Source organism: Kryptolebias marmoratus, linkage group LG20 (assembly GCF_001649575.2).
Source record: "Kryptolebias marmoratus isolate JLee-2015 linkage group LG20, ASM164957v2, whole genome shotgun sequence".
NCBI classification, from domain to species: domain Eukaryota; kingdom Metazoa; phylum Chordata; class Actinopteri; order Cyprinodontiformes; family Rivulidae; genus Kryptolebias; species Kryptolebias marmoratus.
The window spans coordinates 9,304,365-9,325,555 of record NC_051449.1 but is presented as its reverse complement, the minus strand read 5'-3'; the positions used below and the strand labels follow the sequence as shown (position 1 = coordinate 9,325,555).

Genomic DNA, 21,191 nt, shown 5'->3' with positions numbered 1-21,191 from the left:
TGAACATACACGCTCCCCTTGAGGCTTTGAACATCTGTTGAGGTTGGACCTTACAATGAGTTACAGTTCGAGGGCACATTTTCATAATTCCTTAAAAAAATTGGACACAAGCAGTAATATATATATATTATATATTTCATTTTAAGGCTTTTCAACATAAGTCACTGTCGTTACCAATATGAAAACTGCTCAGAGGTGAATAAACTTCAGTTTCAAGTCCAAGTTAAAGTGGAGACTAATGTGTAGCAGTTTATCTTTTGCTTTCAATCCCACTGAAATCATCTTGAAGCCTTTTCTTTTTTTTTTTTTTTTTTTTTTTGGCGCTTTACAATTATGTAAATGTGCTTTCGAAGCCCGGAGCAGATAAAAATCATGCATCTGCTGCCTTCGTGTCACATTCGAGAGCAAAGATCACACCATGAACCCCGTCGGCTCTGGCCTCTCTGGCCGTACATGTTTGATCAGGTGGCCGAGTGGGGGGAAAAATAAAACAGGCTGTCTGCGCCCCGGTGCACAGATCGTACCTCCTGGAAATCACCGGTGGAACAGAGACCGCGCTCAAACCGGAACGCAGAAGAACTTATCATCAGCCGTGCATTCATGTATCCTGTTGAAGGTCCCTTGATTGTCAGGCAGCAACTGTGGTTGGCGAGCAAGATGGCGTTTTAGTTGGGGAGCGCGTCGCTGCTGCTTTTATCGTTGCGATCTCTCGAAGATATGGAAGGGATGCGTTTATCTCTTACACCCCGTCGCAAACACACAAACACTTCAAAACCCATGTGTAGATCGTTTATCAGGGCTTCTCTTGTTCAACTCGTAGAAATTAGAAAGTATTTTTCTCTGGAGTGCTTCTTTATTAATAGTTCCTGAGTGATTTTCCTTCTGCTCATCAGGGGTGATAGTTGGTGTGGACGAGAACACGGCCTACTCTTGGCCTGCCTGTAACCTCTGTGGAAGTGACCACCTGGAGCTGTCAGAAGAGACACCGTAAGTTCTTGCGTTTCGTCAAATTATGAGTCACACGGGCGCCTCATGGGGGTCATCGTTCCGTTTTTTTCTCGTCTCTCCACAGTCTGAACTTCCTGTGCGTTTCGTGTAAGTCGGTGTTGGACAAACCGGACACCAAGGTTCAGCTGGAGGTGTTCCTGAGCTCGTCCGCGTTGAGCAACTGCACCTTGAAGGTTAAGGTGAGCGGGGTGATGAGGTTCCAACGCCCAGATCTTTACAGGCTCCTTCAGTTTTACACCGAGCCGGAGGACGGGTAGTTAAATATTCTGAGAAACGCAGACGGGAGGATCACCGCCAGCCATGTCTGTGCGGGAACGAGTAGGTCAGAAGCAGCAGGAAACTGGACACAACGGAAACTAACATGATTTAACTCAACTTATGTTGTTAGTTTAACCAATACAAACCTGCTTTATGGAGAATAAAACATCTAGTGTGGGGGTGTCATTTGCGACACCTGTGTGGTTCATGTGAAAATAGCTTCTGTGGAAAAAAAAAGTTTCTTCCGTTTGACCACAATAAAGACCTGAAATATGTTTTTTTTCTTGCCTGTTGTAAAAAAGCAACTTCAGGTACTTTTTAGTAGATTATAGTGTGTCACTAAACCAGCAAAACATATAACCTTAAACCCTGATACCAAGATAACTTGTTTTGTTTTACCTTTAATCGCTTAAACCTATTTTAGACTCATTTTCTAGATGCTGCTTATCAGCTCATCCTTTTCACTGTTTGTGTCCAGGTCCTGCTCATTCATTAGGTACGTTTCATTACTAAATGCACCCAAAGAGCATACTGCGGTTCCAAATTGCTCTCCTGAAGTGCCTGAAATACACAAAATGAACTGATTTTGTGTAATCCTGAAGTGTTGCTTTAGGCAGAGAAGAGGAAAAAAACATTTTAACGCGTGAAGTCGCTGGAAGTAAAAGGAGGCGTCAGGCTTGTAGTAAACCAAGCGTCTGTCCTCTGGAATGACCCGTGACTTTTACACTAAATCCTTTCATGCGTTCTGTGTACTTCTCTGTGAACGGCTCTCCTGAAGATGGAGTTCACGTTCTGCGCTGTAAAAGCGTGAAGGCTCGATAAAAGCGCGTCTACCTGCCAGGTCTTTAACGCCTCAAACCCCGGCTCGGCAGCGGTCGGCTTTAATCAGAAAAGTGAGCCGAGCAGTTACAGGTTATCAGCGTCCTTATCGGCCTGCCGTCCAGCTGTAATTCAACACAAAGCGCAGTCTGTCAGCGCAGCATTTGTTGTTTTTTATTATTATTTACAACTCAGAGGCGATAATTAAAAAGACATCAAGTGTTTTCATCTCTCCCGGCAGCTGCAGCAAAAGACGATCTTGACCCTGCTGAACGCCGGCGGCGGGCTGGAAGGTGACGAGGTAGGTCCGCTTATCGAGCTGTTGCATAAGTCTGAGCTCAGCTGGAAGGTGCAATGATTTAGTGTCGATGTGTCCTGAACGTACAGTCATCTGTTCGTGTCACTGGGATAAAGTCTAAAACAGCCATGCTTGCTTGCTGACGGATTTGTGACATAATCCTCCGCCCTCTTTTGCATGCCGTGATTGTTTGCTTGCAGTTTTTAGGCTGGATTGTTATTAATTTCTTACATAAACTGGAAGTAACGGCGCTTTTCTCAGTTAGTCAAGTGCATTGTAGTGTAGGATTATTCCTAATCACTGTCGCTCAGTGTAAGGAGCGACAGTGTAAGGTTAGGCTCCTGGATGCATATGTAGGTAAACATGAGTGTTAAGGTGGGAAATTGTTCAAGATTTGCTTTTTAGCTCCAAGGTTACGATGTGGAGAGTGTCCTGGGAAAAGAGGTGGGTCCCATCCCCGTGTACGTCCGGGTCGTCGCCAGGAAGCCCGCCTTCTGGATGGGCCTGGAAGAAATCTGCCTCGGAGGCTGCTGATAGCGATCCTCAGACTCTGGCTGGCTCCAGAGATCTGCACGCCGGGCCTTGATCTGCTCCAGTTTGTCCTCCCCCCGCCCTCCCGAAGGCCTCCCTGACAGCTTGAGGTTGTGCTGAACAGAGCGGGGCGACAAGAACACAAGGTTTGTTTGTGTTCATGATATGTGATCCTGTGCTCCGGGAGCTGACAGCCCAAGGGTAGGCGGTTCTGTCAAACGGACCCACGTGGATCAGTACCTGACTGTCAAGGCACAAGTCTTAACTTTAAAGAGAAAAAAAAAAACAACTTTTCCATCATTTCTGTCTCTGTATTCAAAACTACTGACACTGTGTCAATAAAGGATTAATTTTTGCTGACTCGGCTGTCGGTTTCCTGTTGCACTTCTTGTGTGAAAATGCCCCCCCTCAACAAAACACCCATCATGCACAGACTACTCAACAGACCAGACAGTTCTGCACTTTTCTCATCGATTTTTATTATAGATTCATAACAAAACAAAAAATAGTTTTCAAGGTTTCATACAAACTATATAAAAGATCATGCTCTGGCTCTTATACAAAGTTTAGAATTATAAAACATGTACCATATCAGGTAAAAACATCAATTTAAATGAAGTGGTAAAATAATTTAATACAGAAAAATCCCACAAAAAAACATGGCAACAAAATACATATTTTCCAGTGCCATTATGGTAAGCTTAATACATCTGGTACAGATGGTAAAGTGTCTCTTGAGGTATGTGTCCTAAAAGCTCAGTTCATGGAAGAGTCGATGTGTCACCGCCTCTCTGCGCCCGTGGAGCCCGGGAACGAGGAGCTGGGGACCTGCTTGAAGAACTCTCTGAGGCCGCCCAGCTCCCGGGTTAGCTGCTCGATGGTTTTGTGGAGCTTCTCGTTCTCGACGCTCAGTTCGATCAGCTTCTGCTGCATGTCCAGGTTGCGCCTCTTGGCTTTGTCCCTGCTCTTCCGCACGGCTATGTTATTCCGCTCGCGCCTCTGCCGGTACTCCGCGCTGAAGCGGTCCATCGCCTTCTTCCCCTTCTCCCTGCCCGACGCCTTCCGCGGGGACGACCTGGCGGAAGACACGGGCTCCGGCGTGGTCGGCGGAGTCGGCTGCCCCGTCGGCAGGCTGACGGAGGTCTGCGCGCACGTCTCGATCTGGGAGGGCAGGGACGAGGACACGTCGCTGTCGCTCCAGTCCGACTCCTTCTTGATGCAGGCGCTCAACGCCCCCTTCTCCAGCGGGGCGTCCAGCTTCCTCTCCGCCGCCGCGAAGGCGGCCGGCAGCGGCGGCGCGGCGCCCTGCATGCCGCCGTACAGGTCGCCCTTCTCCTGCTTCACGGTGTTGAACAGGTCGAGGAAGAGCTCGTCGTTGCACAGCTCCAGGTTCGGCACGGACGTCATGGACTCGATGTACTGGCTGAAGTCGATGGCGCTCTCGTCGTCGTACATGGCGGGCGTGTTGCTCAGCTCCACCATGGTGCCGTCGTCGCCCGCGCCCTCCGCCCGGCTGCCCGGCTTGCAGAAGCCCTGCTGCGGGCCGCTCAGCTTGGTGCTCTCGTAGAAGTTAGCAGGCTCCATCGCCCAACTCATGTTGCATTGTGGAGACACGCAGTGTGAGTCCAGGCTGTATATGTCACACATGAACCCTGCTGTCTTGCCCACGTGGTTTGAGAAGAAATAAGAAAACTTTTAAAGCAGCTTTTTCTTGCTGTGACAGTTCTGCTGCACGCAGCGTGTCTATCTGCGCAGGCGCCTTCCCTTCGCTCTCTGTCCGCCTGAGCTCCTGATTGGGTTTTTAACTCCCCGTGTTTTGACTGTCAGAACCCCGTCGCTGATTTGTCTGAGATTTGTCACTTCTCTGAGGGAGTCAGACTTTCGCGCAGTGTTTTTGTATCGTTGCTCGCTGACGTCACACATGCCGCCCTCTCACGAGCCAGTCAAGTCTAAACAGAGGTCACGTGGTCTTGAGGCAGGGGGCGTGTCCCTCATGCCACCCACTTTTTTTTTTTTTTTTTTTACTATGATTGTATGAATGGTTCGGAGTTGTTTACATACTTCAGGATGTGTTCTTATTTTTGGGAACAGGAATATTTTGCCACCAAGAACACAAGTACTTTTCGTGAACAATGGCAAAAGGAAGTATTTAGATTGTTTACAAAAAAAAAGCAGTTTCACAAGTAGAGCAAAAATAAGCAAGTCATTAATGTTAGCAGACACCTGTTTATCACCTATTACAGTTTATTTTGTATTTTACAACAAGAAAGTTGCTGCTGTACTGAGATAAAGTTACTTTAATAATCTTTAAATTCTAGCTATATACTATTAGGTCACAATGTTATTCAAATTTCTCAACTCTTGTTTTTTATAAAATAATTTTAACAGCCAAGGCTCAGTGGAGCAGATTTGATATCAAATAAAAAACATGCCACAGTCGCTGGGGTGAGAAAGCGCTTTGGCAGAGCGAATAAATTTGAATTAAGCTGTCAAGTGTTGTGTTTCTTGGCAGGCATTAATTAGTCGACTTTGAAAGGTTTTAAAGTTGGCATAAAGACATGTTTTTGATTGTCTTGCTGGCTGCCGGTGTCTGAGAGGTGCTCTTAAATCACGCAGGGACCGAAGCTTCTCGGAAATGTTTCTCGTGTTTTTCGTCTTATGAAGTTTTGCAGTACTTTTCCTCTCTCCCGAAGTTCTACCCCCTGACATAAAAGAAGTGCGCCTCCCCGTGGTCGGCGCTTGTACCTGCAGGTAAAAAAACCAGGTATGCTGAAGACCTTCACATGTCACATTAGCTGATTGAAACCATTCATACCTATTTGTGATGCATAGATCTTTTTAAGGAGGACACAAAGTTTCCTTTAGATATCATAAGATGCATGGTTTGTTCTTGTTGTGAGGAGGAAATAAAGGTGACAGGACAGTGAGGAGCCATCGACTCCTACAGGTGACAGATCCTTCCTGTTTTCCTCCTGGGTTAGTTTTGGTTTTGTGGTGAGTATCGATCACTTCTGATCAATGCCTTCTGGGAGTGTTTTCTCCAAGGATACCTTAGAGCTGAATGATTAACCCTTTCATCCATAGTGGTCACCGCAGTGCACAGCTATTTAAAAGCCATTTTCTTGCATATGTTGTTATTTATGTTATATTATATTTTATAAATGTGCATGGACCCCTACAGTGGACATTAGTGGATAATGCAACAAACTGGCTATCCACTGCAAGTGCAACAAGAGAAAATAAGTCTTTTTTTTCCCACCCTTTTTATGCCATAAGAAAAGAAAAACATTACAGCAAAATAATAAATAAAAAAATCCTGGCTGAAGTCATCATAAGTCATGTATAAAAGGGTTAAATTATTTCCAAAAATCGCATACATGTAAATTTACAGCCTGTGTTTTCTAACTATGTGTAATTGTATGCATATAAGAAGGGAGCTGAGTCATAAAATGTAAGTTTAGCAATAAATGCTTTGGAGAAATGGCTTAAATGGGCAAATTCGTGTAGCCTAAACATTTTGTTTCAAATCATTAGAATATATGATAATAATTGGATGTATTAATCTACCACCTGCTGGCAGAATGTGTATGAGAAGACATTACAAACAGCATTAAAGTAGAATTAATCCTGAACTTATTAATTAAAATAAGTGGAACTAATGGAATTGTTATGTTTATAAATCAGGTGTTTTTTATGTATTCAGCTGGGTTAAATGTTATTTTAATAAACTTTTTTGTAATGTCACTTCTTTATATCCATCACAAGGAGGAAGCAGACAAGTCAGTCACTGTTGGACCAAACCAAACCAGCTCAGAGTTTCGACGCGCGAAAGACTTTCTGTCGGAGACGCCAAACCTTTCCACGACAGCAAACATAAACCAAACAGTGGCTTCAAAATCATTTTATTACTTTATTTTAATAATTAACACCGTTTGTTTTTGTTTTAATTTAAGCTGAAGGCGTAAAAAAACTCCACAGGATCCCCCCTTTCTGAAGTGAAGGAGTCGGCCGGAAGGAGGAGGACAATCCCGGCTCCCCATTGGCTCAAACTTCCCCGCGAAAATTACGTCACTCGCAGTTTCGCGCCACATCTGCATCGCTCGGACAGACGCAGAAAAAGAGGTGAGGAAAAAAACACGATTTCTTTCATTTTAGTCACATTAAACTCGGAGTTGTTGTGTGGATTGTTAGACGGACTCATGTGAATGTAAACGGAGGAGTTTTGTTACAAATGAAGTAACTTTTTGCTTTGTAATAAAGTGAAATAGATCAACCGAGATGCGTTATTGTCTCCCTGCAGACACATGTCGAATGGTGGCCGAAGTGAGTTTCATTAGAAATGATTATCTGGCTTTAAGTTCACGTTAAACGAGCATGAGCTGAACGGGCTGGAGTATTTAAATGTTAGTTTTGTAAATAACTGTGGTTGAAACGATAGTTTTCGACTCTTAGATGAACACTTGAACGCTCGACTGTCTGATCTGTGTTGCTGAGAGACAAAAAAAAGTCCATCCTGGACATAATATAAAATAAACTAGCCTCTACAGAGTTACAAAACTTTTCAAATCTGATCTAAAGCCAACAAAAACACACGACAGGTTCCACCATGCCATTATTCGTTCATCAAGAGTGAAGCCAAATCTATTTATTTATGTAGGCCAACTAGTGAAGAATTGTTACAATTTTTTTTAAATTCTTTTTTTAACCAAAGCATTTTGATTGTGGGCAGCTACGAAGCTGAGTTTAAACTGCAGATTAAAAATGATTTAAAACATTTAGTTAAATTAAAGACATTGTTGTAGGTGCAGCTTATCACAGGAAGGAAGCTAAAAGTGAAAAATAAAAGAAGCAGATGTACGACTAACTAACTGCATCAGTAAAACAAGTTTCAGAGTTATGCATCGTGTCTGTGCACGCAGTTATTTCATCTCTTTTCCACACAGGTATCACGACAACAATGTCTTCACCCGCTTCAACCCCCAGAGGCCGAAAACGTGGAAGGAGCTCCAACCCGTCCACACGTAGGTTCATCAGATGTCGCTCCCGTGTGTTCGCCCTCATGAAAACGTCCTGTTATTTATATTTTTTAAAGTCACTCTTTGATCGGCTCATTGTCCTGTGTGTTCCCAGCGAGCAGCCGGGGCCCCACCTCACCCTCCTCTCAGCGCCGCAGAGGTCAGGACTCGTCCACTGGCGACCTGATGCCGATGCCCGTCTCCCCGGCCACGGACATGCTGAGCCCCGCCACCCCGCAGGACACTTCTCTGTTCTCCAGCCCGCGACCATCAGGTCCTTTCAAGGTTTCTGTCGCTGCGTAAGAAAGGAAATGAAATCAGTGCTAATCGTTAATAATTTGATTCCCGCAGTTCTGCCAAATGAAGTGGACATGAGCTCCCCTCTGATGTATGGGACCCCCAGCTCCAGGGTCGAAGGGACCCCCCGCAGCGGAGTCCGCGGCACCCCGGCCAGACAGCGCCCCGATCTGGGGTCCGTCAGGAAGGCTCCTCAAGTCGATCTGCACTCCGACGCGGTCAGTCTGAGCAGCCAAGGCTCGTTTCTCGTGTTTGCATTAAAACCTAAAAGTGCTGAAGTTAGACGTTCACCTCCCTCTTTCAGCCGAGCGCAGACGGCGGCGCCGCAGCCAGCGAGCCAAACGCTGCTCAGAGGCTGGTGATCTGGGGGACTGACGTCAACGTGGGCGCCTGTAAGGAGAAGTTCCAGGTATGATGGAGACTTAGCGTCGGCTCTGTTCTGATCTTTGCTTTCGTTAAAACGGTAGCTCATTGGAATTCTTCTGCTCCTGTGCTTCCAGAGGTTTCTGCAGAGGTTCATTGATCCGACGTCCACCGAGGACGAGAACGCTGGTTTGGACCTAAATGAGCCTTTGTACATGCAGAAACTGGAGGAGGTAAAGCACCCGTGGGTTTATTGTGCTCAGAACCTCCCTGCAGGGTCACAGATCCTAATGTTGCAAAGCTTTTTAAAAAAAAAAATTCTCCATCCTTCTCTAATCTTTTCCCTCGTCTTCTCTCAGATCAGCGTCGTGGGCGACCCTGTTCTGAACGTGAACTGCCAACACGTGCAGTCCTTCGACGCGGAGATGTACAGGCAGCTCGTCTGCTACCCACAGGTAACATCCTCCGTGTTGCAATAGATGAGTCCTTCTAGAGTAGGTGGCATGGACCGTTTAGATTTCTGCCTCGGCAGCGTGCAGTTTTGAGAATTATTCTTTGTGATTCTCATCTGAAAGGCAAATGATCTTTGCTCATGCGGCGCATTGTAACCTTGTTTTTTTTTTTTTTTCTTTGTTCATGCGAGACATTTGCCCGTGGCAGAGTTAAACACACAGTGGAAAGCCGGAGGTTGATTGGAGCCTTCTGCAGCCACATCAGTGCTGATTTACAAGCGTTTATATTTGTGACTGTCAGACAGAAACCTTGTATCTCCAACAAAATGGAAATGAAACAAAAAGTCCTTTTATTTCAATGAAATAAGCCGTGTGGACACAAGTTTAGAGGCTCCTTTTGACATTTTTTATTGGTTAACCACCCATTAAGACACAGATGGGTGTAAAGAGTGAGCAGGAGAGCTGATTTATGGAAAAAAAATATGTAAATACAAAGTAATTATGATAGTTATATGTTCTATATGTTAGGGGAAGGGGCAGGATGAAATAAGTTGGTACTTCTCACCCTTTTTGCTTCTGTAAACCAACAAACAGATATTGTGTGCAATTCTTTGCATTTTTATCATTTTTTTATTTGTTTTGTCTGTTTAACCCCATACATTTTCTGCTATTGTTTCTTTTCTTATGGTTTACATTAATGAAAGAAACTGCAGTGAATAAACTTTACAGCTAAAGATGGATTTAAAAAACTCTGTTAGTTCAGCCTTATCTATAAAATATAAAGAAGTTCCTCCTTTCTGTTGTCTGTCAAAATTAGTTAATTTAATATTTGTTTTTGTTTTTTTTTTGCAGGAAGTTATCCCTACCTTTGACATGGCGGTCAATGAGCTTTTCTTTGAGCGCTTCCCCGACTCTGTGCTCGAGTACCAGATCCAAGTCCGCCCCTACAACGCCCTGAAAACCAGAAACATGAGGAGCCTGAATCCAGAAGGTGTGTGTGTGTGTGTGTGTGTGTGTGTGTGTCTGCCTGCTTGAATCCAGGCCATGTCACCAGATGACACTCGCGAAATATTCCGTCCCATATTTAGTGTAGGATCTCTGTGAACACTAACGCACGTCGCCTCCGCAGACATCGATCAGCTGATCACCATCAGCGGCATGGTGATCCGCACCTCGCAGCTCATCCCCGAGATGCAGGAGGCGTTCTTCCAGTGCCAGGTGTGCGCCTTCAGCGCCCGCGTGGAGGTGGATCGCGGCCGCATCGCCGAGCCGGCCGTGTGTCGCCACTGCAACACCACCCACGGCCTGGCGCTCGTTCACAACCGCTCGGTTTTTTCCGACAAGCAGATGGTGAGAGCTCGCCAGGGTTGCCCGCGGGGCAGATTGCTCACCGCCGCCGACGCCTGCTCTCAGGATGTGTCGGGTGGCAATTAGGGATGTGTTGCGGCTGAGGTCATGACATCTGTTCGTTTATTGATGTTCCTTTGCCACAGATCAAGATTCAAGAGTCCCCTGAAGACATGCCAGCCGGTCAGACGCCCCACACTACCATCGTGTATGCTCATAACGACCTGGTAGATAAAGTGCAGCCAGGAGACAGAGTGAACATCACCGGTAATAAAAACTCCTAATAAATCTCTACTGAGTGAATGCCGGCCATGTTTATCCCCAAGTAATCTGTCTTTTAGTTTTATAAGGTGTGTTGTCTTATTTCTGTATCCGTTTACATCATTTATTGTCACCCACTGCGAAGGGAGAGCGATAATCATCTCTGATCTGTTTGCCACGACTTACACGGGATGACTTTCTGTCCCCCGCCCTCCGCGCGCAGGCGTCTACAGGGCCGTCCCGATGCGCGTCAACCCGCGTCAGAGCAACGTGAAGTCCGTCTACAAGACCCACATCGACGCCATCCACTTCCGCAAGACGGACGAGAAGCGCCTGCACGGCCTGGACGAGGAGGCAGAGCAGAAGCTCTTCACCGAGGACCGCGTGCAGACCCTGAAGGAGCTGGCGGCCAAGCCAGACGTCTACGAGCGCCTGTCCGCGGCCCTGGCGCCGAGCATCTACGAGCACGAGGACATCAAGAAGGTGGGGACGGGAGCGGGAGGGGGTGACGTGATTACACGCTGATCCAATCAGGTTTGATGTAAAGAAAACATCAGGTCCCTTGCTAACTAGTTGTACAGATTAATAAAGGCCGTTTACAGGAACATTTTCTCACCAAATAGAGTTTCTACTGTAGACTATCATGGGTATTGAGCCGCCCAAGAGGACTGGGATTGTAAACGAATGAATTCTCCCAGTTTTTCTCCATGTTTTGCCCCACAGCGTTAGGCCGGAGCAGCCTGATCATTCACTTTAACAGCTCGGCAGAATTTCTGTGGCCTAAAGGCACCTTGTTACTCGAGTATTTTTAGAGCATTTTTCCCCCCTCTCTCTGTTCCAGGGCATCCTGCTGCAGCTGTTCGGCGGCACTCGTAAAGACTTCAGCCAGACGGGCCGGGGGAACTTCCGCGCCGAGGTGAACATCCTCCTCTGCGGCGACCCCGGCACCAGCAAGTCCCAGCTGCTCCAGTACGTCTACAACCTGGTGCCCCGCGGCCAGTACACGTCGGGGAAGGGCTCCAGCGCCGTGGGTCTCACCGCCTACGTCATGAAGGATCCGGAGACCAGGCAGCTGGTCCTGCAGACGGGAGCGCTGGTGCTGAGCGACAACGGCATCTGCTGCATTGACGAATTCGACAAGATGAGCGACAACACGCGCTCTGTGCTGCATGAGGTCATGGAGCAGCAGACCCTCTCCATTGCCAAGGTGTGTTGCGCAGATTGTCTTTTTTTTTCCGACGTGTGAAAGCGTTCGGGAGCACGCAAGTCTGAGCTTGGCTGTATATGTGAGACCTTGAACAGAAACTTAATTTTTTTAAACATTATTTCTGTATTTGCAGGCGGGGATCATTTGCCAGCTGAACGCCCGTACTGCTGTGCTGGCTGCTGCCAACCCCGTCGAGTCTCAGTGGAACCCCAAGAAGACGACCATCGAGAACATCCAGCTGCCTCACACTCTGCTGTCCCGGTGAGGGGAAAACGTTTGCAAATGGGTTAGGAATGGGACCTGAAGCAGAACATCAAAGATTGTCTCTTATGTTGAAGTTTAGACATCCTTTCTCTACACAATATAAAATTAGTTTCAGTGATGAACTGAGGCAGGATTATTGAATTAAATCAGCAAACTGATTAATAATTTGATCCCATTAGCAGACAAGCTTGATTTAAAGGAGATTTTTGCCCTTTTTTCCCCCCTTTTACAATAGAAAGTTATAGTAAATTTATGTAGAATGCTCTCCGGATGAATTCAACAGCTGAATGATTTTTAGCTCCTCCGTAATGCCAGAAATGAGCGAGCGTTTGAAGACTTTAAGCGTGACATTGACGCTCCTGCATTCACACAACATATTGCGCTCCTTCAGATTCGACCTCATCTTCCTGATGCTGGATCCCCAGGACGAGGCTTACGACCGCAGGCTGGCTCACCACCTGGTGTCCCTGTACTACCAGAGCGAGGAGCAGATGGAGGAGGAGTTCCTCGACATGGCCGTGCTGAAGGACTACATCGCGTACGCGCGGACGTACATCAGTCCGAGGCTGAGCGAGGAAGCCAGCCAGGCCCTCATCGAGGTTTGTTTGTTTTTCCACCAGCCCCCACCCCCCATGAAGCATCGCTTCGGTGTCCGTCGCTCGCGGCCGCAGCTGACCTTGTCCTCGTCCCTCGCCCCTCGCCTCTCGCCCGCAGGCCTACGTTGACATGAGGAAGATCGGCAGTGGTCACGGCATGGTGTCCGCCTACCCCAGACAGCTGGAGTCGCTGATCCGCCTGGCGGAGGCGCACGCCAAAGTGCGCTTCTCCGAGAAGGTGGAGACCATCGACGTGGAGGAGGCCAAGCGGCTGCACAGAGAGGCCCTCAAACAGTCGGCCACGGACCCCAGGACGGGATTTGTCGACATCTCGATTCTGACGACGGGTACGCGTCAAAGACTCCTTTTTTTATATTTCCATATCGACTTACTTTGAGAAATGACGGAGCTGTAGCTCGTTTATAACTTCTCCATCGAAACTTCGGTTCGTTTCAGTGTATATATGGGTTCTTGGGACATTTGAGTTCCATTTTCTGACTTTTTTTTTTTTGTATTTTAGTTGCCGCAAATTAATGTCAGTGTGTGGTTTCCCTGATTTTTACAGGCATGAGCGCCACAGCCCGCAAACGTAAGGAGGAGGTGGCCCAGGCGCTGAGGAAGCTGATTCAGACCAAAGGGAAGACGCCGGCCATGAAGTACCAGCAGCTGCTCGATGACCTCAGAGGACAGTCGGAAACTGTACGTTCTCTGACACTGTCGGGTTTATTTTTTGTTTGCAGTCATGATGGATCCATGTTCACAAAAAAAGAACATTGTGTACTTTGATTACAACATTTATTACAAGTTCAGACCAAGTTGCTTTCATAACGTGTTTAAAGTATATAAATATTTTCTCTCACTTCCCGTTTTTTTGTCCTTCCTCTTTTGTCGCGCTGCTCACAGGCGATCACCAAGGAGCTGTTCGATGAGGCGCTGCGAGCCCTCGCTGACGACGACTATTTGACCGTGACCGGAAAAACTGTCCGCCTGCTCGCTTGAAGCAAACAGCAGTTGTTCCTGATGTCCGTCGTCTTTACTCCCTGTAAAAAAAAAAAAAAAAAAAAAGTGTTTGTATAATAAAGAAGCAGTGTTTGTCTTTTTTTGGATATATTACTCAGATTTATAGGCAGGATTCATGTTTTTGTGAGGAATTAATGCCATTTATGATCTAAAGATGTGGATGGAAACAGGCAATGAATGGAGCTAATATTTAAAAGCTCCTTTTTTCTTTTGTTACTTATTTTGAAGTAATATTTCTGCTGTTCTAGTATGTGGTGAAATGTAGCGTCGATTTCATGTTAATAAATAAAGTGTTGCTCGTTGAAAATGTTTGAATAGTTTTATATTTAAATTAAAACTTCCCTCCTATGTTAAATAATGTACTTCAACAGCACAGGTTCCTCTCGATGTGTAGCAGTGTATAACGTTTTATTAAAGCTATTTTTGTATTTTTAATGAGCAAAATACATCAAATTGAGTATGAGTTCAACAGCAAAATGTTCATTAATCTATTTATTCTTCATCAGTAGCCTATTTTTTAAAAAAGGCAGCATGTGGAAAGTTTTAAATTTAAAAACTTTAAAAATCCCTCCATCACAGTTCACAGATCACAGATAGGTCTGAACAACAACAACAAAAATCAAGTACATTTTTATTTATGGACCAAATAGTTTATAAAGTGTTATGGCAATAAGGGAGAAAAGGTCAAGTTACAGACTATCAGTGAGCCAGATAAGAGGAAACACTGCAACAACCTTCTTCTATCTTCCATTTATCTCAAGGTTCCAACAGAGCAAAGTAAACTGCAACGTTTGATTAAAAACAACAACAAAAAAATCAAATCTGAAGCAAAAAATGTAAACCTGGTGCCTAATTTTATGAGAAATAAGCCAGATGGGCCTTAAGATGAAGGTGAAAATGCAGAATAATAACATCAGTCTTCTACAAAGTTAAAAGAATATTCACAAACTATCATAAAATCAGCAGAAACCATTAAAGAAGCTGTTAATCGACATGTGGGGGGGCTTCAACAAACCGAAACTCTTTTCTTAAAAATAAGTGAAAGAAGGTGTTTTGGAAAAACATCCTTTGTGGAAAAACAGTACTGTGGCCCCGTAAACCTCAGGGGCCCTGGATCGACACCCCGGTGAGCCATTGGTTGTCTTTAATAGTAAACTGTCATTTATTATATATAAAAAATATCAGCAGTGCAAAACAACTGAGCACCTGTGACTAAAGAAGATAAAGTTGTGCAGCAGAGCCACAGACTGTCCAACTTCTCTTATTGTTTTAAGAAAGAAATTCACAAAATATAAATGCATCTGCTCTGATAGTACCTTCATAAATGTATGCAATAAAACAATTTGCACTTGTGGCGTGTGGAAGAGTTTTGTCCTGTTTTCACTGCAGAAACTGGAGCAAAAAAAAAAAAAAATAGGATCTGAACACCTGGAATGAAGAATCTTAGAATCTTTATTGTCGTCTCAGATACATACAGGTACATAATGAAAGGAAACAACATTCCTCCGGGACCACAGTGCAAGACAGAACAAAAGTGCACGACATTACAATACAGTACAATAAATACAAGACGGCCTATAATAACACAAAAGGTACATTTCTAAATTAAACAAGTAATCGATGGACGGTGTTGATCACTACATGGTACTGAGTAAATGAGGTGCATGAGGTAGAAAAACACAGTTAGTAGCATCAAGGTGTTGGAAGTCCTGCAGAGGGTTTCTCGGTGTCTCGGTGTCTCTGGCCTCGGGCAGCCCGCGCCTTCCCGGGTGTGATTAAAGTGGGGCGCGTGCGCTGCGGAGCCGCGTGCAGTACCGGCACCGGCCGCCTCAGTGCGCTGCAGCTCGCTCCCTTCTCAGCCGCTCTCATGTCACGCCTCTCGTGCGCTTCTGGACTCGACTGAAGAAGATGGCGGCCTCCTCAGGTTTGGGTGCTTTTCTAACATCCGCACGGGCACGGAAAAAAAAAAGCGGCCGAACCGCGCACTTTCTCCCGCTGCCGTGCTTCCCCGTCCACGGAGAAAGCACGGCAGGGGGAGAAAGAGATTACACGGTCGCTCTCGCCTCCGGGAGTCTCGTTCTGAGCGATCCACCGCGGGCTGCATCTATGCCGTGGAGCTGAAGCAAGGCCAGTCGGTAGCCTTGTGCTCGCGAGTTAGCTGAAACAGCGAGGCGTCAGCCAGAAAAAAACCTCAAGGTTGCTGGTAGTTTGTAGCTACATTTATAACAACCCCCCTCCTATTAATATAACGCCCCCAAGGATGTTTCATGGCTCGATGGAGGGATATAGAGTGTTAAAGCAGCCGCAGACGGCACCGCTGGCTAGCATGGCGGCTAATTTAGCAACTAGAATATTCCAGCAACGCGCCGAGCCCGTCAGAGCTACATGCCCACTTTATCCGATTCATCCAACACGGAAACTTTCAGGGGAAATAAACAAGACATGTACGCGTTGATGGCTGTTGATTCGCAGTACTGTAAGAATAAGAAATGAGGGGAAATGTATGCCCTTTCCTAGACACGCCGCACATCGCCAGAATGAGCGTGTTGACGGAAATGTTTGTGGAGAACCAGACCCGCCGCTGTTTTCATTAGCCCCACGCTTGCTAGCCTTACTAATTCATTTTTCTTAGATATTTTTAAAATCCTCTCATTAAGCATCAATAAACAGCGCAGTTATTTCATGTAAAGTGGACGTTTACTGTCATTGGATAGGAGCATACGAGCTGCTGGGGTTGGTCACGTTTTCTAGCTAACGCAGACGGTACGCTTCGTTTCAGCAAATAGTCGGGCCCCACATCTGCATTATCGCTCAATTGCAAGTGTGGTTGAAGACAGGGTTAAAAAGAAAAATAAATAAAGAACCCATTTAAATTCGCTGAATATTTAAGATTTATTTATTTTGTGGCGTTTCCTCCTATAGCGTTTATTTCAGTTTTCTAATGCTTTTTAGGTAAACGCACACTTACTTTGAAGACATTGCAGTGAAACTAGGAAGTGAGTTGCTGATCGAAAGTGTTTTTCCGGATTAGTTGGCAGGACCTGTCGAGGTACTTTAACCTGACTTGGAAACACACCTCTTGCGCATATCTCAGATTTTTGTTCAGCGCTGCTTTTCTGTGGAAAATTCTTAGAATAATAGAATAGAATAATAATCACGCTTAAATCAAATGAACTGAATGGATAAAATATTGAACACAAACCAGAAGAATGACTGATGTGGAGCGTTTCCACCGACATTAACTGGTACCAAACTGGTTTATAGTCATTGTAAAGTAAACATTCCTGTCAAACTTTTACAAAACCTGTGACCAGAACTGCTAAGGTGGTGTCTCGCTGTGCTCAAACGTGAATCAATATTGTAGGAAAATGTGCATTTTTTTGAATACCACAGCCTCATTTTTGTGCACGCAGCTCGGCAGAAGCACATTTCAGACCATGCACATTATTTTGTCGCCCACGTTGTGCCCAGCTCGGTTCAATCCACTGAAGCACACTTTGGAAATGAATACATAATGATCCGACCTGTTCTGCAATTATTATTTAGCATTCATTTCGTTGTTTTTTTTTTTTTTTTTTAAGACCCAGGCGTGTCCTCTGTCAGAGGAGAGAGGCTCCTTTGCAAGTGTCAAAATACAACTCTGTAGATGGTTTGGAGTCACTCACAACTGAACTGATTGGGTTCAATTCACCTGCAACGACTCTATTTTCAGGGGAAAATAACATGTTTGAAATTCAAATGACAAGACCACGTGCCTCTGTGACTTAAAGAAACTAAACGCCCCTTACGAACGCTGTTTAACTAGTTACCAGCAGTGAGATAATCTTTTTAACGCTTAAAGTCATTTTATAGTTTGTCATCTGTTGAAAATGATGAGTTTCTAAAACGTAGGATTTAGCTGCTCCTGTCGTCTCCAAGTTCGGTTTGTTTTGTCTGTGTAAAAGCCATTTTGCAGACATTTCTTTTAGCATATAGGAGTGTTATGTATTGAGCTGCGGTTGAAAGAGAAAATAAACTAGGATAGGATTATTTGATAAAACCAATAACTGTTTGTTGTGTCTTACGCCCTCCCGTGCTTCAGTTTCTGTTTTTGCAGCTAAAATTTGCCAAATTAGCTGTGGGTGTGTTCGTGTTTAAACATTCGTATGCAAACGCAGGCAGAAGCCTCGAGCTGTTTCATGCTAGCAAGTACCTGCAAACGAAATGGAATGTGATTTATGTTTTTCAGTCGCTGCTGCTGAGCTGGGGTGGAATATTGGTTTTTAAAAAGTCGTTTGTGATGTTCGACCACAGCGCGGCTGTCGAGCTCGGAGGAAGTGAGACGAGCGACTCTGCGACAGGCAGATTTTAATTTCTCTTTCGGTGTTCTGCCTCAGTCACAAGGCCTTTTTTTTAAATTTAGTTTTCACTTACTCTTTCTGTAAATTTGACTTCAAGATCACACTCTTGAATACCAGTAATTTCTCTCTCAACCTCCACGGCTCCTCCAGTCATAAGCTGCGAGCAGCTCATCGTTCTCCGGCCGCCGTCGCCTGTCAGGATGCCCATTTGATGCCAGCACATCATCAGTCTTCCAATAAGTCCTGTCTTTTTTTCCTCCCCTGTAGCTGAACACTTGATTGAACAGTTTTGCACGACGTTCTCATCGACTTGGCCTCTACGACACTGGTCACATGATGACCGGATGTTACCCTGAGTCATTAGTTAGAAGTCAGCACTACAGGAGCGTGCGCGCTGCATCCCATGACTGTTTCCCAACTGTAGATTTCTTCCAAGCTTCACCATTAAGTCGGATCAGATATCTTTAAATAAACATCTTGTGACCGAGACATCCAGTTAGGTGCAGTTTCACAGATGGTAAACACAGTTCACGCTGTAGGTTTTCTGCAGCAGCCTGTCGAGTCTCTTCTCGTATCAGTCAGTGCTGTTGTCACACGTTTTATTCGCCGCTACGACTGCAGTTTCCACGAGATAACCAGCTTGAACTTGGCAGTGACGGCATTTTAATATCGCTATTGTAAAATGAAATTATCTGGAAAAAAACAAACAATCAATCGCCGTTCTACCAGTCGGCTGCTCGTTTCAGCTTTTCTTTACAGATGCATTATATCTGCCTGGTATTTGAAACGGTTAATGAAAGTTTTGGTCTCGAAAATGTCAAAAAACTTTGGCGGAGTGCCACTCACAGCTCTGTAAAGTGATGTTTTTCAACTCCGCAATATAAGATGTAAACAAACCAAACACATTAGGGTGAAGTTATTTATATTAAATGCTTTTATTTATTTCTTTTTTTGTTGATGATCTACAAGCCCCCCCGACTGAAGCTCTGTCTGCCGCTAACAGTACAGCTCACTCCTTTAATGATACCGTCAGGGAAAAACGCTGACTCTTCATCCATCCTCATCTTCAGCATCAGACTGTCCTGATAGAGTGGGACAGCTCTGAGCTACTGGGGTGCAGATATGTGTCATATTTGGGGGGGGTCCTTTTGTTGTGAGCTATTTATAGCGATCCTCGAGTCTTTCTGAGCAGATTTTTCCACTGTGGGAGGAAAGAGGCGACTCTGATTCTGCCTGGTGTTTGACAACGTTTAGATGAGTGAATGGATTATGTGTTGGTGTAACACCCCCTCGATGAATGTCAGGACCAATGGTTGCAGTTATTATACCGTTCACCTGTCAGTCATTCATGTCAACTCAGAAAGAAATGATTCAGAAACGATTATTATTAAAGCTTTTCTTTGTGCAAAAGCATCCTAAAAAGCAAATGGTCATTAAAGAGTAGCAAATGGAGGTTTAGTCGTGCAGCGTTTGATTTATTGCTGTTCGTTTTACATTACGCGTTTCTAACTTTCGGATAGCGTTTTGTACAGAACGTTAGACGCTGGACGGACATCCAGTTTTCATTGACGGGGCTCTATTTATCATTCCCTTTTTCGTACAGAGCGTCGGTTTCAAACTGCGTCTACGTTCTGTTTCTGGTCACTTCCAGGAGTTAAGGTTCCACGCAATTTTCGCTTGTTGGAGGAGCTCGAAGAGGGCCAAAAGGGCGAGGGTGACGGCACGGTCAGCTGGGGCCTTGAGGACGACGAGGACATGACTCTCACACGGTGGACAGGCATGATCATCGGACCGGCAAGAGTAAGCAGGGGACACTTGTTTCAGAAAGTCCACGTGTAAATGCAATGCATTTTACCCAAATCTAAGTGTTTTTTTCTTTTTTCTTGTTTGAATTTCAGACCAACTATGAGAACAGGATATACAGTCTGAAAGTGGAATGTGGACCTAGATACCCAGAGACGGCACCGACTGTTAGATTTGTAACAAAAATTAGCATGAATGGGATAAATAATTCCAATGGAACGGTAAATATACAAGCATTTAGTTTAGAAATTATTCAGAGTAACAAGTCACCATCTGTATTGTTGTAACAATGACTAAAAAGTATTTTTTAATTTTTTTTATTCTGTCTCACAGGTGGATTCACGTAGCATACCAATATTGGCAAAATGGCAGAATTCTTATAGCATTAAAATTATTCTTCAAGAGTTAAGGCGTCTAATGATGTCCAAAGAAAATATGAAGCTTCCACAACCACCAGAAGGACAAACCTACAGCACTTAATCGTCATGGATTGTTTCGACCCTCTGTCTTAAACCTTATTCTCTTAGAAATATTGTGTAAAGTCATCAAGAGGCTCATTTCACACATCAACCGTATCGTCTACAAGAGCAAGATTGGACTTTCTTATTACATAGCTCATTTAAAAAAATAATAATAATGTTAAAAAAAAAAGAAGAGAGAAATCTCCCTGCAGTTAAGCACTGAGTAGATAGTTATGACATCAAAACCACAGTTATCTGCCTTTATTCAATAAAGTTAGTTTGACAATGACTTTTCTGTTTGACCTGTTCCAGCTTGAGTAGGCTCGAAGAGGGAAGCATGACGCCACACAGGTTGTTCCAACGCTCAGTTTTATGTTCAAACGATGAATCACTGAAGTAAATGACAAGATGGCTGTCGGAGGGCATGTTCTGTAACTAATACCTAGTCAAAGAGAAGCCAAGTGTTCTTTTGAGTTGTTAGTTTAAAAACAAAAAAATGATAAGAAAAAAAACAAAAAACTGGCAGGTTCGCTGAAATATCCCGACGGCTGAACCTGTGGCTGTAGTACAAGTAGTGTCACAAGTTGAGATTTTCTTTTTTTTTTTTTTTTTTAAATAAATATATAAATATCTATCTGTATTTGACACGATTACCATTCTGTTTGTGTTCTGCGGCTCTTTGACTTGTAACAGACGTTGAAGCCTGTTCTGTTCTGGAAACCCTTGCATTTAACTTCTAGTGGAAATGGCAGGTGTCTGAAATTGTGAGTTTTTTTTTTTTTTTTTCCTGAAATTAAAATCACTGTCTGCAAAAGAAAAACAAAACAAAACAAAAACCAAAAAAAAAAAAA

The 21,191-nt window shown here is 44.6% G+C and overlaps 4 protein-coding genes across 5 annotated transcripts in view; 3 read left to right on the top strand and 1 right to left on the bottom strand.

Moving 5' to 3' along the window:
• spidr (scaffold protein involved in DNA repair) overlaps window positions 1-3,274 on the top strand; it is a 33,007-nt gene extending 29,733 nt beyond the window's left edge. For both annotated transcript variants that reach the window (XM_017426037.3, XM_017426036.3), the window contains exons 17-20: window positions 894-987; window positions 1,073-1,187; window positions 2,327-2,386; window positions 2,789-3,274. In XM_017426037.3, coding sequence (XP_017281526.1) covers window positions 894-987; window positions 1,073-1,187; window positions 2,327-2,386; window positions 2,789-2,917 — 398 coding nt within the window. In that variant the 3' untranslated portion in view covers window positions 2,918-3,274. The remainder of the gene's footprint in view (window positions 1-893; window positions 988-1,072; window positions 1,188-2,326; window positions 2,387-2,788) is intronic.
• Window positions 3,275-3,373: 99 nt separating this feature from the next.
• cebpd (CCAAT enhancer binding protein delta) lies at window positions 3,374-4,788 on the bottom strand. The gene has a single exon (XM_017426038.3). The coding sequence runs from the start codon at window positions 4,559-4,561 to the stop codon at window positions 3,695-3,697; it is 867 nt and encodes a 288-aa protein (XP_017281527.1). The 5' UTR covers window positions 4,562-4,788; the 3' UTR covers window positions 3,374-3,694.
• A 205-nt stretch (window positions 4,789-4,993) lies between these two features.
• On the top strand, window positions 4,994-14,043 carry mcm4 (minichromosome maintenance complex component 4). The gene is made up of 17 exons (XM_017425934.3): window positions 4,994-7,036; window positions 7,858-7,935; window positions 8,045-8,203; window positions 8,281-8,444; window positions 8,531-8,635; window positions 8,727-8,822; window positions 8,949-9,044; window positions 9,894-10,032; window positions 10,171-10,391; window positions 10,535-10,655; window positions 10,873-11,132; window positions 11,491-11,856; window positions 11,990-12,117; window positions 12,512-12,719; window positions 12,835-13,063; window positions 13,282-13,415; window positions 13,620-14,043. Exons 2-17 carry the CDS (start codon window positions 7,872-7,874, stop codon window positions 13,713-13,715), a joined length of 2,586 nt encoding a protein of 861 aa, XP_017281423.1. The 5' UTR covers window positions 4,994-7,036; window positions 7,858-7,871; the 3' UTR covers window positions 13,716-14,043.
• A 1,489-nt stretch (window positions 14,044-15,532) lies between these two features.
• ube2v2 (ubiquitin-conjugating enzyme E2 variant 2) lies at window positions 15,533-20,852 on the top strand. Its single transcript, XM_017426091.3, has 4 exons — window positions 15,533-15,660; window positions 19,728-19,876; window positions 19,975-20,100; window positions 20,213-20,852. The coding sequence occupies exons 1-4, from the start codon at window positions 15,645-15,647 to the stop codon at window positions 20,357-20,359; spliced, it is 438 nt and encodes a 145-aa protein (XP_017281580.1). The 5' UTR covers window positions 15,533-15,644; the 3' UTR covers window positions 20,360-20,852.
• Window positions 20,853-21,191: the final 339 nt, after the last annotated feature.

What these genes read in the sequence shown, in the direction of transcription:
- cebpd (XM_017426038.3), bottom strand. Translation starts at nt 4,561, where the DNA reads ATGTGTGACATATACAGCCTGGACTCACACTGCGTGTCTCCACAATGC.
- ube2v2 (XM_017426091.3), top strand. An exon ending in TGATCATCGGACCGGCAAGA is followed by an intron (nt 19,877 to 19,974) that starts GTAAGCAGGGGA and finishes TTTGAATTTCAG; the next exon opens with ACCAACTATGAGAACAGGAT. An exon ending in TAAATAATTCCAATGGAACG is followed by an intron (nt 20,101 to 20,212) that starts GTAAATATACAA and finishes TCTGTCTCACAG; the next exon opens with GTGGATTCACGTAGCATACC.
- mcm4 (XM_017425934.3), top strand. Translation starts at nt 7,872, where the DNA reads ATGTCTTCACCCGCTTCAACCCCCAGAGGCCGAAAACGTGGAAGGAGC. An exon ending in CCTGTAAGGAGAAGTTCCAG is followed by an intron (nt 8,636 to 8,726) that starts GTATGATGGAGA and finishes CTGTGCTTCCAG; the next exon opens with AGGTTTCTGCAGAGGTTCAT. An exon ending in ACATGCAGAAACTGGAGGAG is followed by an intron (nt 8,823 to 8,948) that starts GTAAAGCACCCG and finishes GTCTTCTCTCAG; the next exon opens with ATCAGCGTCGTGGGCGACCC.